General features: G+C 47.3%; 1 protein-coding gene across 4 annotated transcripts; it reads left to right on the plus strand.

Moving 5' to 3' along the window:
• The first annotated feature begins 1,522 nt into the window (after positions 1-1,522).
• Positions 1,523-13,669, plus strand: LOC103695486 (uncharacterized). 4 transcript variants are annotated; one of them, XR_015973215.2, is made up of 4 exons: positions 1,524-2,668; positions 12,575-12,960; positions 13,034-13,146; positions 13,232-13,669. XR_015973215.2 is itself a non-coding variant. In XM_088710881.2 (2 exons), the coding sequence occupies exon 1, from the start codon at positions 1,658-1,660 to the stop codon at positions 2,663-2,665; it is 1,008 nt and encodes a 335-aa protein (XP_088567007.1). In that variant the 5' UTR covers positions 1,523-1,657; the 3' UTR covers positions 2,666-2,668; positions 11,740-11,875. The 4 variants fall into 4 exon arrangements, 2 of the variants coding, with proteins under 2 accessions (XP_088567007.1, XP_088567006.1); XR_015973214.2 differs by lacking the exon at positions 13,232-13,669 and having other exon boundaries at positions 13,034-13,154; XM_088710881.2 differs by lacking the exons at positions 12,575-12,960; positions 13,034-13,146; positions 13,232-13,669 and adding an exon at positions 11,740-11,875 and having other exon boundaries at positions 1,523-2,668.
• Positions 13,670-15,441: the final 1,772 nt, after the last annotated feature.

A 15,441-nucleotide genomic window follows, 5' to 3' on the forward strand; every position in this document is an offset into this window, starting at 1 on the left:
CCCTAACTCTAGGACACTGCAGGAGAACATGATCAATCGTCTCCTCAGTCTCCATACACTCCTCACAACACTGAGTGATCCTCACCCCTCGCCGTGCTAGCAAACTCCTGGTCGGTAGGCAGCCCCATGCCACCTTCCAGATGAAGAGCGCCACACGCCGGTGAATCCGCATCCTCCAAATCCATCCTCCCTCTATTTGCCGGGCTGACTCTCGGTGCAACAACATATAGATATCCCTATCTCGCACCTGCGATCACCCTGTCGGCATCCAGACTAGTCTATCCGACCCCTTCCGGGCAAGGACAAGTAGGGCCAGGATCATCTCTACCAGCTGCTCCCCAAAAGCCTCCCTAATCAACTCCACCCTCCAACGGTCCCCCTCGGGCTCCATCAAATCTCTGACCCTGAGACCGGCTAACCTCGATGTATCCACCATAACCGGAAGTCTACTAATAGGCTGCTTTGTCACCCAGCGATCCTCCAACACATCAATGGACCGACCATCACCAATAGCCCATCTAATCGCAGGAAGCGCCAACCTGCTCTAGCACAAATCTCCCTCCAAACTGGTGAATGGCGGCGCCCAGCATGGGCCCCAGGCTCTAGAGCGCCATACTTGGCCCTCATCAGCAAGGACCACATACCATCAGGCTCCAACACAACTCTAGCAGCATGCCGTGCCGCTAGAACCTCCCGCCTCGCCACCAAGGACTGCACCCCCAAATCACCATATCTCGTAGGCTGACATACAACCTCCCATGCCATAAGATGGACGCCCCCTCTGCCTCCGTTCCTCCCTCAGATAAAGTTCCTGAAGATCTGCTCAATATTCCTCACTGTCGCTACTGGTATAAGGGAGTTAGATAATAGGTAAATCGGGATCGAAAAAAGAACTGACCGTACCAGGGTAATCCTATCCATCATGGAGAGAGAGTGTAACTGCCACCCTCCAGCCTATGCCTGATACTGATCTCGAGAGAGGAGCAATCGCTGCTACGTAGACGCTGACCGGAGATTGGCACTCCCAAATACCTCAAAGTGCCCTCCTGCTCTCCCACTCCCAGAATCTCCAATATGGCGGTTTTCACATCCGGTTTGATTTTCGGACTAAAACAAATTACTGACTTTAGATAAATTGACCCGTTGATCAGACATAGAACAATAATCCCGAACAATCCTCCAAATAAACCATGCTGCCTGCCTAGTCGCCCGAGCTAACAAAAGACAATCATTGGCAAAGAGTAGATGAGAGATCGGTGTGGCATCCGGCACAGACCTATAAACCTCCAGTTTCTGGATGATCACTGCATACCGCAGTGCCCTGGAAAGTGCATCTGCGCATATAATAAATAATAATGGAGAGAGAGGGCAGCTCTGACGCAATCCACCCGAAGACATAAAATACCGTGATGGCGTTCCATTTACCAAGATGGCGAATGAAGGAGCTTTGATACAACCTACAACCCATTTGATCTATGCCTCAGGAAAGCCAAATCCCTATAAAGACTGCTGCATAAAATTCCATCTTATACTATTATAGGATCCTCATGAAACTCGTTCTACATCGGAAATATTCTATATGCTGCGGTCCGCTCCTCTCTGGGGCGTTTGGCTGTCGCATCTTGCGCGCGCACATTAGCCTCCTTCGCTACCGGCGATGGCTTCTTCTCGGCCTCCTCCCGCTCCTCCGGCGAAGCCCCTCGACCTGGAGGTGACGGTGGTCTCTGCGAAGCACCTCAAGAACGTGAACTGGCAGCACGGCGACCTTAAGCCCTATGCTGTTGCCTACCTCGACCCCGACCGCTGGGTCGCCACCAAGCCCGACGACGCCGGCAACACCCGTCCCGTCTGGAACGAGCGCCTCTTTCTCCCCCTCCCCCCCTCCTTCCTCGACCCCTCGCTCCTGCTCACCCTCGACATCTTCCACTCCAAACCATCCGAGACCCCCAAGCCCCTCGTCGGCACCGCCCGCTGCCCCCTCAGGGAACTCCTTGGCCCCGACGCCTTCGAAGCCGCCGCATCCTCCGTCGTAGCCGTCGACGGATGCCCCTTCCCCATCAAAACGCTAGAGCTCTGCCGCCCCTCCGGCCGCCCACATGGCAAGATCCGGATCAAGGTCGCGATCCGGGAGCGCCCCTGCCCACCGCCGGAGTCCGCCTACCAATTCGCCTCTCCCTCCGGCTATTACTACTCCACGGCTCCTCCCCTTTCCTCCCGGGACTACCGCACCCATCCCCCTCCGCCTCCGCTCGTCCCTCCTTACAGCCACCCCATGCCGTCCCAACCATCGCGGTACCCTTACGGCAACTACTCCGATCCCTACTCTGGCTACTATTCCTCCAACGCCGGGTATTACTCCGCACCTCCCGCCCCGGCCCCGGCCACTGCCCCTGCCCCGGCCCAGCCCTACTATGATCGCGCATCGGTGTACGGTGGCCCGTCGGCGCCTGTGGACTACTCATCCGGCCCTTCTTCTTACGAGCAGAAGGCGAAGGGGGGCAGATTGGGAATGGGGGCCGGCCTGGCAGTTGGGGCGGTGGCCGGGGCACTGGGAGGGCTGGCGTTGGAAGAAGGCTTCAAGTATGAGGAGGAGAAGGTTGCGGAGAGGGTGGAGAGTGATCTTGCTGCGAGGGATGATTACAGCGACTATCGAGCAGACTACTGAATAGTACGTGCTTCCTTCCCCTCTTCTTACTCTTTAATGATGATTATTATGGTTTCGTCATAGAGGAGTTAAGGATGAATAAATATACGCCAGTTTGGTTGTATGGATTCGATTTATCTGTCACCTTTGTATATATTTTAACCTTTGCTGAATTTGTGATCGATGTTCGTGATCGTCAGAGGAAGATCTATACACTTATATTGATGTAAGTTTCATGTTCTTCATGACATGGGCGAGCCATGATTATGTTTCTTTCAGGATCTATCCAAAGTTGTTACTGCTTCTTTCTATCAGTTTCTCTTGTTAATAAACTGGTTATCATTTCTTGTTTACTTTGTTTTTGGTTGATTGCAAAGAGTTGAAGTAGATGAATCCATCAAACTTTGATGTTCTTTTTTTTTTTTTTTTTTTTTTTTTTGATCAAAACGGTATTTCATTCATATACCACTAACGTGAATACAACCAGACATATCAAAGAAAAGTAAACAAAATAAGGCGTGTGGAACGCCATCCAACCTAGCTCAGAAAACCTCCCCGGTATGCCGGGCAACATAAGAGGCGACCCAATCTGCTGCACTGTTCGCCTCTCGGTAAGCATGGACAACCTGACAAGAAATCAGCTCCCGCACCAAGCTCCGGGTATCCCGTATCAGGGGATGGCCATCACCGTATATATCCACACCACGAATCCAGTCAATCACCACAGAACAGTCACCCTCGAGAACGAGTCTCTCTGCCCCCAGAACTCGTCTCGCAAACCAAACACCCTCCCAAGCAGCCTGCAGCTCTGCTCCCACCGCCGAAACGCCAAAAGTGCTCCGTCCCCCCGCAGCAATAAAAGTACCCCGATGGTCCCTGATAACAAAACCCACGCCCCCAGAGGTGCCATCCTCCGCCGAGCCACCGTCGAAATTCACCTTGAGATAACCGGGGGGTGGGGGTACCCAAGAAAAGTAACTGAACCTGGACGCTGAAACAGCAGTGCAGGTACCCCAGATGTCCCTAGTCCTCCCAGGTGGAGCCGACGTGGTCAACGTAGATGTCTCAGCTGCCTGCCTCAGAGCTCTCTCCATCACAGCCCGTGGGGTCAGCCGCCCACCCTCGAATAGACGATCATTCCTGGCTAACCATATGTGATAGGCTAGATAAGCCACAATGGAACCGGTCTCAGCCTCCCTCGGCCTACGAATAGACTCACTCAAGAACCGGAGCATATCCTCCACCGACTCCCATAAAGGTGGTAGTAGCGCCGAGGCCAATCTCCAACACTGCATAGCTACAGGACATCGAAGGAGGACGTGGCCGACCGTCTCCTCAGCATCCAGACATACCTCGCATAGTGAGCCCATCCTCATCCCCCGCCGGGCCAATACACTCCTGGTCGGAAGGCAACCCCAGGCTACCTTCCAAATGAAGAGCGCCACCCGGGGATGCACCCTCATCCTCCATATCCATCCACCATCAATCCGCCTCTCTGGCTCCCGCCTAGTCCACGCATGAATATCCCTGGCACGTACCCGCGATCGGCCCGTCGGTAACCAGACCAGTCTGTCAGGCTCCGCCTGGGATGGGATCGGTAATGCCAGAATCCTCTCCACAAGCTGCTCCCCAAATGTCTCCCGAATGAACACCTCATCCCAGCTCCCCTCCTCCGGTACAAGTAGATCGCCAACACGACGTCCCAGCAGCCTGCTCGTATCCACCATGACCGGTAGCCTGCTAACCGGTAACTCAGTCACCCAGCTATCCTCAAGGACATCCACAGACATACCATCCCCGACAGCCCACCGGATGGCCGGAAGCACCAACGGAGCCCTAACACTGATCTCCCTCCAGATAGGGGAATGGAGCCGTCCCGCCCTAATGCCAACCGTCAATGCCCCGTACTTAGCCCTCATCAGTGAGGACTATAAACTCTCAGGCTCCAACAAGAGGCTAGCTGCTAGCCGCAGAATCGATACCTCCCGTCGCGCCACCAATGACGGCACACCCAAGCCACCATGTTTGACCGGCTGACAGACCACCTCCCAAGCCACTAGATGTACCCTGCCTCTATCACCACGCCTCCCCCAGATAAAGTCCCTGATGAGCCGCTCAACTGACCTCAATGAAGCTACGGGAGGAACAGTATGGGATACAAGATATACCGGAATAGCACTAAGAACTGACCGTGCCAATGTGACTTTGCCCATCATGGATAGTGAATGCATCTGCCACCCCTCCAGCCTGTGCCTAATGCTATGCTCAAGAGAACTGGTATCTCCACTGCGCATGCGTCGCCCAAGTATCGGCACACCCAAATAAGTCAAGGTGCCCTCCTGCTCACCCACACCCAGAGTCTCCATAATTCCGGCCTTTATCTGAACCTTGGTCTTTGGACTGAAAAAGATAGACGATTTGTTCAAGTTGACCCGTTGTCCAGAAGCCGAGCAATAAGCATAGAGGGTCCTCCGGATCACATGGGCATTCTGCCTGGTCGCCCTAGCCAACAGCAAACAGTCATCAGCAAAGAGTAGATGGGAGATCGGCACAGCCCCCTGCACTGGCCTATAAGCCTCCAGAGTCTGTGTGTCCACTGCTACTCGAAGAGCTCTGGATAATGCATCTGCACAGATAATGAAAAGCAAGGGAGACAGCGGACACCCCTGACGAAGACCAACCGAAGCATCAAAAAAGTGTGAAGGTGAACCATTAACCAGAATGGAGAAGGATGGCCCCCTCACACAGCCCATGATCCACCTGATCCACATCTCATGGAAGCCAAAACTCTGTAAGGAATGTCGAAGAAAATCCCAGCACATCCTATCATATGCCCTCTCCATATCAAGCTTGACCCCCATAAGACAGCGCCGCACTGGAGCCTTCACCAGGTCAAACATGAACTCCTGGGCAATAAGGACATTATCTGATATGTTCCTCTCCCCAATAAAAGCACCCTGCTCTGGACTGATGATTCTGGGTAAAATCCCTCTCATTCTAATTGCCAAAATCTTAGCTGTAATCTTATATAAAGTAGAACAAAGGCTAATAGGCCTAAAGTGGCCAGGCTCAGTAGCAACCTGGCGCTTGGGGATCAAAGTAATAAAAGTCCTCTGCCACTCCGGGCTCATCTCCGCCGTGCTAAAAAACTGCTGAATGGCCTCAATAACATCAAGGCCGACAATCGACCAATACCTACGGAAGAACACGGGCGGAAAGCCATCCGGTCCGGGCGCCTTGTCCCCCTCCAGGGACCACACCGCCTTCTGAATCTCCCGTCCCGATACCGGTCTGATCAGTGCTAAAGAGTCCTCATCGGAGACCCCCTCAGGAGATAAGGGTAGCTCAGTAAATATTCCACTCCCTGTCCGCTCCGTCCACCTAGTCCTGAAGAACTGCTCAAACACCCTGCAAATCATAATCGGGTCCTCTATAGCCTGTCCATCCTCGTCCCTGATAGATCTGATCCTATTCCGCTGTCTTCTGATCAATGTAGACTGATGAAAGAACTTTGTGTTCCTGTCCCCTTCCTGAATCCACTGTACTCTTGACTTCTGCCTCCAAAAGATCTCCTGTTGGCTAAGAAGAGCATCATGCATAGATAGGAAGGATCTCAACTCCGATAACTCCACATGTGATAAACCTCCACCCGACGCCTCTCGTAGTTGCATATTAGCAATGGCCTCCTCTAACTCCTCAATTCTTCGGAATATGTTCCCAACCTCCACCCTGTTCCACCTCCGAAGATATCTCCTAGTCAGCTCAAGTCTGCGAGAAATCCGATACATAGCATCCCCCCGAACCGGCTTGTTCCAAGCCTCGCTCACAACCCCCCAAGATCGGGGGTAACACAACCATAACCTCTCAAACCTGAAAGGACAGCGAAAAGGAATGGGTCTATCAGTACATACCAGTATCGGACTGTGGTCTGAAGCTATCCTCGGTAGGTGTTTAACATGATTGTTTGGAAACTCCTGGATCCATCCAGCTGTGGCGAAGGCCCTGTCAAGTCTCTCCCAGACTCTAGCCGGGCCCTGCTGATTGTTGCACCATGTGAATCTAGGCCCTGTGAAGCCCAGATCTATCAGTCCATTTGTAGAAATAAACTCCTGAAATTCCCTGACCTTCCTCTGATAGGAAAATTGCCTCCCTCCCATCTTCTCCTGTGGATCATCTATACAATTAAAATCTCCTGCAATCAACATCGGCTGCCCCTGATCAACCAACTTGGAAGCCTCCTCCCACAGTGTCCTCCGAGCCCTGAAGTCGGTACTAGCATACACAGCTGCAAATATCCATGGTCTACCCTCCCCCTCAGATATTACCATGATCACCTCTTGGCTACTAACATTAAAGATGTCCAGCTTCCCACAGTCCAGTTTCCAAGTAACTATAATACCTCCCGACAATCCCTGAGAATCCACAGCATAGAAACCCCAGGACCGAGGCAATGCCCTCCTGGCTCTTACAATACTCCTTCCGGCCAACCGGGTCTCAAATAAAACACACATGTCTGGGTCGTGCACCTGCACCAATCTCCGAAACGCCGGGGCGAAAGAGGGTTTCCCGGCTCCCCGACAATTCCAAAGAATTATCTTCATTAACAACCCAGTTCGGTGGCTCGACTCTCCATACCGGAGCCGACCCCATTATCCACAATCATCCCACTGTCCACATACTCTCCCGCATTGGAATTAGACTCAGGATTCCCTTTCTGCACAGCTGCCATCGCTTGGGACAACACCTCACTGTGGCTAGGATTACTGTTTCCCTGTGCCAAATGGCACAAAGAACCCACAGTAGCCCCATCTCCCTCCCTGCCGCAGACTCCCTTCATTTTCACATCTGCCCCAGCTCGATCTGGCGCCTCCAGTCCATCCGGCACCTGCGTCACCCCCTTCGGCGTCTCCGCCGCCTTCAAGACCGCCGGAAGATCCCCGACGGAGGTGGCACGGGACAACCTCCAGCCAGCAGGACGACCGCCGTTGGCTTCCCGCCTGCCGCCGGCCTTCGGTGGCCTGGAACTCGACGAAGCCACCGGCGGAGGAGAGCTCCGGCTTCTCCGATGCCCGAGCGCCACCATCCTCCGGAATCCCATGGCCGGACGAACACCGCCGGCTGGACACGGGAAGTCGGCAGAGCTGCCTCTCTTTGACGGGCTGCGGGCGCGTTTGAGCGGACTCAAACCAGGTCCCCGACCCGCATCCGTTTTAAGTTGCACCCGGTCAGTCACCATTGGACCCAGCCCAGCGCCAGGCCCAATATCACGCGACCCGCTCCTCGGGCTAGGCGGGCCAGAGCCCGGCCGCCTAAGCACAGTAGAGATGGGCCGTGAATTGTTGCCAGCCCAATCAACCTCCGGCCGGTCCAACTCAACCAGTATCGAGTCGCTGGTCGACTCGGACAGTGCCCCAAACGCCCCCCCGAGTTGACTCACCCCACCTCCCGAGTGGCCGTTGGAGCATTCTCCTTTGCCCTGCTCCGGGGATTTCCTCCGAGCTACTTTGGACGGCTTCTGCCAGCCATCCAGATCCACAGGGGAGACAGAAGGAGTCGACTCCCCATCCGCCGGAGGTGTCTTCGTCCGAGAAGGCGTGCCCGCCGGATTTTGTCCACACTCCGACACCATCGGCTTCCTCGGCTTCACATTCCCTCCGCCGGCTCTCATTTGCCGAACCCTATGGGTTACCAGCCACGGCCCATAGCCTGGGTTCCCCGGAGTAGCGTTCCCACCGGCCCCACCCTGAGAAGAGTTCTCCGGTGTGCCGATCTGCTCATCCGTCACCACCTCGGTACCCCCGTCCACTAGGACCTCGACCGGACTCGCCGCACAGAAGCCTTCTCCGTGCCCCACTCTACCGCATCTGCAGCATGGATTCGGAAGGTTCTCAAAGATGAAGCCTTGCCAAACTCTCTCCTCCCGTCCCTGTGCCTTCCCCTTCACAAAGGTGCCGCCTCTCAGAGGTAATCGGAGATCCACCTCTATCTTGACCCGAGCAAAGCCTCGTTTCTTGCCCTGTTTTGTTATCTCGTCCACTGCCAGCGGCTTCCCGGCCTTCGCCGCCATCTGAAGGATAATGGACTCCTCCCAATAATCCAACGGCAACCCGGGCATTCGTAGCCAAACAATGGCTTTGTTTAGCTCACCTGCACCGGGTGAGAAATTTGGCCTCCACCTCTCCATGGCATGGATCTGCCCTGCCACCAGCCATGGCCCCCAGCTCAGAGCCTTCTCCCGGTGTTCCTCGCAGGAGAAACGAACCACGAAGAAGCCCTCCAACAGCGGGAAGATTTCGGGAGGCTCGGGTAGTTTCATGACTCGCCGAAGCTCTTTGACTACCCATTCGGCGGGGACGACTCTACCCAGGCTTCGAATCAACACTGCCGAGGTCTTCCAAGGCTTCCTGACCTCTTCCAGCACATCATCGTCAACCTCCACCACGTCGTCGAAGCGTCTCTGCATCGCCTCCAGCTCCCGATCGGGAATCCGGTGGGTCGTCCAATGCGGCCGCCTCGAAGCACCACTAGCCACCTCCGACCACGACGGACCCCTCCCCCCTCCCCCCACAGTGTTCCGATTTGGACGGGTTGGGGCGCCGTTCATCGGACCCGTCTTCCTCCCCACCTCCGGCTCCACCATCGCTCCCACCCACCACCCGTTCGGGAAAATTCCCGTGAGACCACCCACGGTCGCACGAAAATTAAAGCACCCACTCACCCACTCACCCACCCTGGCTTTTTGACTTTGATGTTCTTTGCTTCTACTTGATAGATTCTAAAAGACTAGTTTAACTCATTCAGTTTCCATTTTGACATTTGCAGTGAATTTGATATTTTCATTCTGATTTACATTATCAGTTGGAAACTGTCAAATAAGATTCATGTTTTTTTTTTCCACTTATTTCATATTTTCTTGGAAAGAACTATAATTTTGTATTTTCTCAAGTTAAAAGCCACAGAGCTAATAGCCTGTGGCAACTCAGCCCATTTGCCTGCTTAATTTGATTTATTCCTGAACATGATATTAACTTATTTATTATTCCTGTAAATTTTTGAATTAGGTTCCTTGTATGTTCTAGTTTATAGAGCTGGTTGAAATATCACATGGAAGCTAACCGGTCATTGTGAGAACTTAGGGCCATAAGTGGTTGCTGTTGGAAGCATGACATGCCAAAGCCAAAATTTGTCTTCTGGAAAGTTTGATTATGTGTCTATCAGTGTATTTAAGTTGAAACGTCGAACAAGTTATGTCATGTTCAATTATTGAGTCTTCATAAAGCTGAAAAAGACTTGTGATATTCTACAAGTTGTATAATTGGTTTTTTTTTTTTTAACTTGGATAAAGTGGATGATAGGCACCAGGAAGGTAGTCAATCGAGAATTTAAAAAGTTGGGCATAAGTGCTATTAAAATTATTCAGAAGATGTATTCTAGAGTAGTGACCTGCATTAAAAGTAGTTTTTGTGAGACAACTGAATTTCCACCTTTGGGGAGCTCCCACCAAGGCTAACGCCAAGCCAATATCTGCACTAGTTATAGATGAATTGATGAATTAACTTTTTATTATGAGGATTTTTTGTACAAAAAAATAGGGGTATAGATGAAGAGATATCCAATACAATAAAAAATTAGTAGATGAAATAAATAGTTGCTTCTAGGGTGTCATTTGACTGATATATTACTTGGTGACTTAGGCTTGTGATGTTCTATGGTTCAAAAAAGTTGCACAATAGAGAGGACAAGCCAAGGGTTTCAAGTTTTGCCAAAACTGATCCATTTTGGTCACGTTCAAACCCAAACTGGTTTCAGTCTTGGGTTTCAGACAATTTTGGTCAGTGTCGATTCAAATCAATTAGTTTCTCGGATGGTTTCAGTCAGTTTCAGCTAAAATTGATCAAAATTGATTATGAATGATATATTTATCAACCATTTGTCTGTTCAGTGTCATTTTAAGATCATTTCTTCAGCTTTTCAAGGATACTTGGGTACTTGGTGTCAATTCTAGGTCATTTTTTTCAGTTTTTTGAATTAAGAGGGTTTTAACTTGGTTAATAACATTCCTTGTAATAAAATTCCTCGTCTATTTTTTCAGAGATTTCAAAGGATTCTTGATTATCTTATAACAAATAGATGTACACCCTCCTACACCTTGAATAAAAAATGTCTGAAATTTTTTAACGTGTATCTTTTCTATTTTCCCCTCATTATTTCTGTATATTTGCAATTTTTTTGATTTTTCATTTTAGAAGTAACATTTTATATTGTACTAATTTAGGTCAGCACCAAGAAAACTGAACCAAATTGGTTGAAAGAGTAAAAACGCTCCGACTGAATCTGAGTCTTCAAACCATGGCTGTTACAAGTTTGGCTATCTTGAAGCTTTGGTACTTGTCCTGAGATTGTTTTCACATGTAGGCAAGCTATTTAAGAGTTTGCATAATTAATTTAAGGAGATAGTATTCTTCAATGGAACAATCTAAATAATGGTAAGCATTCTTTGTAGATCAAAATGCACACTTGATGTGTGAATTAAAATAAAAAATTGGTATAGGTGGTAGATTTGCTTAGTTGTGACAAGAAAAGGGACCGTGAACAAGCTTATTTGTCTTTTCAAAGAAGTTTAAATGTTTAATTTAACTTGGAGTGGATGAAATTGTGCTTTGACTTTTGCCTTGTGAAACTTATCTGGATCTTCTCAAGAATTATTGAGAAGTTGGTAAGGTTGTTTCTTGAATATTTTGTTGGAAGAATGGTGTCGTTTATGTTTTCTTTTTCTTTTCTTGTTTTTAGAGAGTAAAAATGTGTCTTGCACCCAAGCTTTTGTGTGCACTTCAAGTAGGGACTGTAGCAGAGGAAGGTACTTGCAAATCATATTGTAGTTTTTTCTGCTGGGTTGATCTTTTTGTTGGGGAACTGGCTTCTCAACGCAATTGCATCACTGGCTTTTTGTAGTTATTGTTGTTGTTAGTGGTTCTAGTGATGGCGATAGACCCTTACACCTCCACATATGCCTCTTTATATCCCTATGGCATATAATTCTTCTTTCAATTTGTTTTCTATGTTTACTGCCTTACATTTTTCAGTTGGTTGTGCAGAGGCTGGCTGTCCTGAAACTTACCTGCATTAAGGTTTCTGGGTTGTTATGACAGCAAGCTATAGATAAGTTGGCCTTTATATCAGCCTTCATTAGGTCAATCCATCTTCTTATTGACGTTTGTTGACAATTGTTGCTGATTCATAGGCACATCTACTAGATGAAGCCTCAAAAATAGATTTCTGTATATAGGGGTTTAATATGTTCGCTTGTGAAACAAGGATTGTGATAAGCCTTTGCTAGATGCATTTAAAAGTTTTGTTTGAATTGGATCCGATTTGGCCATATATATATTATAGATAAACACTTTGTGAAGCTTCTCAAAATTTGGTGACAAGTTGACAAGACAGTTCCTTAATTTTCTTTCTTGAACTGTAAATCATACTGCTTATCTTGTCGGAGAGAGGAAAATGCATGTGGAACTCAAATTATTTAGAATCTCAGGTACAGATTGAAGAAATGAAGCGCATTTACAAAAGCTAATTATAGTTTACATTAGCAAAGGTAAAGCAGCTCAAATATTTGGCAGATTATCATGTCTGACATTCTTTGCAGTCTAGGAAGTATTCCTACTAAATTAAAAGTTTCTAGGAAGAGACCAACTAGTTGTAAGTAGTACATGCTCGCCTATGACAGAGAGAATCACCAACAAACCCTATGGGTGTTGAATAGTAAATTAAAAATTTGATCTTACCTGGAACTGAGAGAACAATGGACCAATAGTTCGTTATCTTTTTCCATTAATGCTTCTTTAAAGATTCACAGTTTTTTTGATAAACTGATAGTATTATTGATTCTTTTTATGAAGAAGAATCTGCTTTATTTTTGTTGATTAGGGGGATATATTGGTGTGTCCCTCCAACTTTTGCAATTCATGCTGGATTGGACTGAAGAAGGGAAATGCAGACGCCAATCAAGAAGTTCATTCTGCACAAATCATCGGATGATTACTCCAAGTTTTGCAAAGGATATGCCCTCAAACTATTTTGAGTCTTGCTGCTACTAAAAGCCCCCTTTTCCCTGCTGATGCTATGAGTTCTAGCTAATGAATCATCAGTTGAATCTGTTAACTGCATCTTAGAAAATAGCTTAATAGGAGTAAGTTGAGATCAAAATGGTATCTTATGATTTATAAGAATCAGGTTTCAATGTAACAGCTCATTACACACCTGCAGATGTTCTTAAGAATTATCTGTCACAAGTTGATGACTGCCATCTGAAGGTGATTGCATTTATCTTTGGCTAATTTATTCAGCTCAGGTTTTTTCTTAAGCAGTTTGCCGATTTCGTTGCAGAAAGTGATTAATTTCAAGCATGACCAGATCTTGTGCTTTTGAAGACATGACATTATCTGTAGCAGAAGCTCGACTAATGCTATTCATGGTTATATAGAAGAATTCACAAGCAGGTTTCTTATGGATCAACTCTACTTTTGAATTCATTTTCATGTTTAAAGGTCATAATAAAACAGGTATGTCTTGTTGCCTAGTCAGTTGCAGCTTCGAGCATGCTTGATATGCGGAGGCTAGGGTACTTCTTGTCATAACATCCATTTGGACACCCATATGCGGGAAGATAAGTTATACCTCACCTTTCTGAAAAGTGACTATGGTCTCTTCATTTGGGCTTTCCCCTCAAAGGCTCAAAGGTGAATATATTTCTGGATGAATCACTTTATCTTAGTGATAAGGAGAGAGCCGTCTAGTTTACTCATTCACTCAAGCCTATGGAGCTCAATTTTTGATACAACCTCGTTAAAGGTAGGCCCTTCTGTAATAGCTGCCCATTCTGCAGCCATATTGCTTCGTGAATACGAACAACCTTGCAAACAGGATAGGCTACTTGAACTACATTGAATGTCCTATCAAGAGTTCTAGAGTCTAGATCCACCACGGAAAAGGATTTTTTTTTTTTTTTTTTTTTTTTTTTTGCAGATTAAGAAGATTATAAAGTTATCTTGACTCTTGATAGAAACTTCATGCATGAGTTTCAAGTGTTGCATGTACAGGTGTCCTCATTTGTCATGCACCACAGTCTTTCCATTTGACTTTCTATATACTATATGCAATTTCGGAATGCCAGGGCATTCAACGTTGGTTGAAGCCTCCAGATATCTATATGTCCTCAAGTGGACGGTTGTAGTGAAATGGACCACTCGAGCGGTACTTGGAAACATTCGGACTGATAACCATGCTTGTTCAGGAGTTCGCCAAGTTTCATGCATCCGCTTTTGGAGATTTACATTCTCCAACTATTTGATGTTCTGGTGTTGATTTCAATACGTTCAACGCTATAGAGTCAACAGTGGTTTGATATATATCTCTTATTGTCAAAGCTTTGCTAACGAGCGTATGGGTTGCAGGAGTATACTTATGAGCTATGCAGAAGATATGGCAGTTTACATAGAGCAGAGACTCCTGAACTTGAATATAAGGAAGCATGGTGCTGTAGAGCTCCGTCGGACCAAAAGTCCTAAGGAAGTTTGATTTCATTAACTGTGGATGAGTCCTCTTGCATAAGAAAATGTAGCAACCCAAAATGTCTGGTGCTACCTTGTGAGCAAAGTTTGACCTTGCTTGCAAAGCATGTTTCCGTATCTCTATCAATTAGAGCATGGTTAATTGCATGAAAATTTGTCAGCAGAAGTAATACTACCACCAATATGTGAAATATGAAGATGAAGACGATATTGTTTAAATGGGAAGATTTAAACGTCTATGAAGCAATACTTATTACTTTGTCTATATGAAACGGATGGTGCGCTTGTAGGCTCAATTTGAAGGAGAGATGGGAACCAATCAAGTAGCAACATTACATGCAAAGAAAGGGACCATTTGGATGCAGAAGAATACTATGAAGGATATGTGATTGAATGAATACCCGCACTAAATCAATGATCACAATGGACCTTTGAGAGGGGAAGTTCATTCCAGACAATCACTTAGCGAGCCTTTGGATGATGCATGCTTCTTTTGGGCTCCATTTCGTTGGGAATTAGTAAAGTGGAACATCATGCATTTACTGGTGGCTGTTCACTGTGCTTTCCTTTTCCAGATTGGACTAAACTAAGTACCGGGTTAGCTTGTTGATGGTTACTTATCTTCACAAGTTGTCAAAGCTGAGCATGTTGGCCAGGTGTTATCTATTCAAATGACATGACATAGGCACTTGGCATTAAAGATAACCATAAGATAAGCCTAGTCCATCACAATTTGATTCATGTCGAGGATTAAAACACAAACTACATCTTTATTATGTATATCCTTCTTAGTGACGTTTCATAACCAAATGTTGCAAGAGACTTTTAAATCTGTCGAGCCTTGTTGATTTATTCTTAACATCCATCATTTCTTGGAAAGTTCAAATATTTTGCGAGCATATGCCTTTTTAGGCCATCACTTGTGGTATGTTTGCATGCCAAAACGACCCCATTTAAGTCCACACAGATACATCAGCATGAAGGGCCAAGGATGATGTGTCCTCCCTATAATACTAAAATATAATGGAATAAGATCAGTTGATGAGGTTCTGATGAATATTTATTGTTCATTTTTTGAGCATTGATTTTGACTTGTAGAAAACTTGAATCATATAGTACTTATTGGAGACGTTGCCTCCTGAGCAGGGAATTTTAAGTTGATAAGATTTATTATTTTAATTGAAAGGGAAAGGGAAATATATGTGTTTGTGTCGTGCTAATTCT

Source organism: Phoenix dactylifera, chromosome 14, assembly GCF_051530095.1.
Source record: "Phoenix dactylifera cultivar Ajwa chromosome 14, Ajwa_hap1_PhDact_Kaust_v1.1, whole genome shotgun sequence".
Lineage (NCBI taxonomy): Eukaryota > Viridiplantae > Streptophyta > Magnoliopsida > Arecales > Arecaceae > Phoenix > Phoenix dactylifera.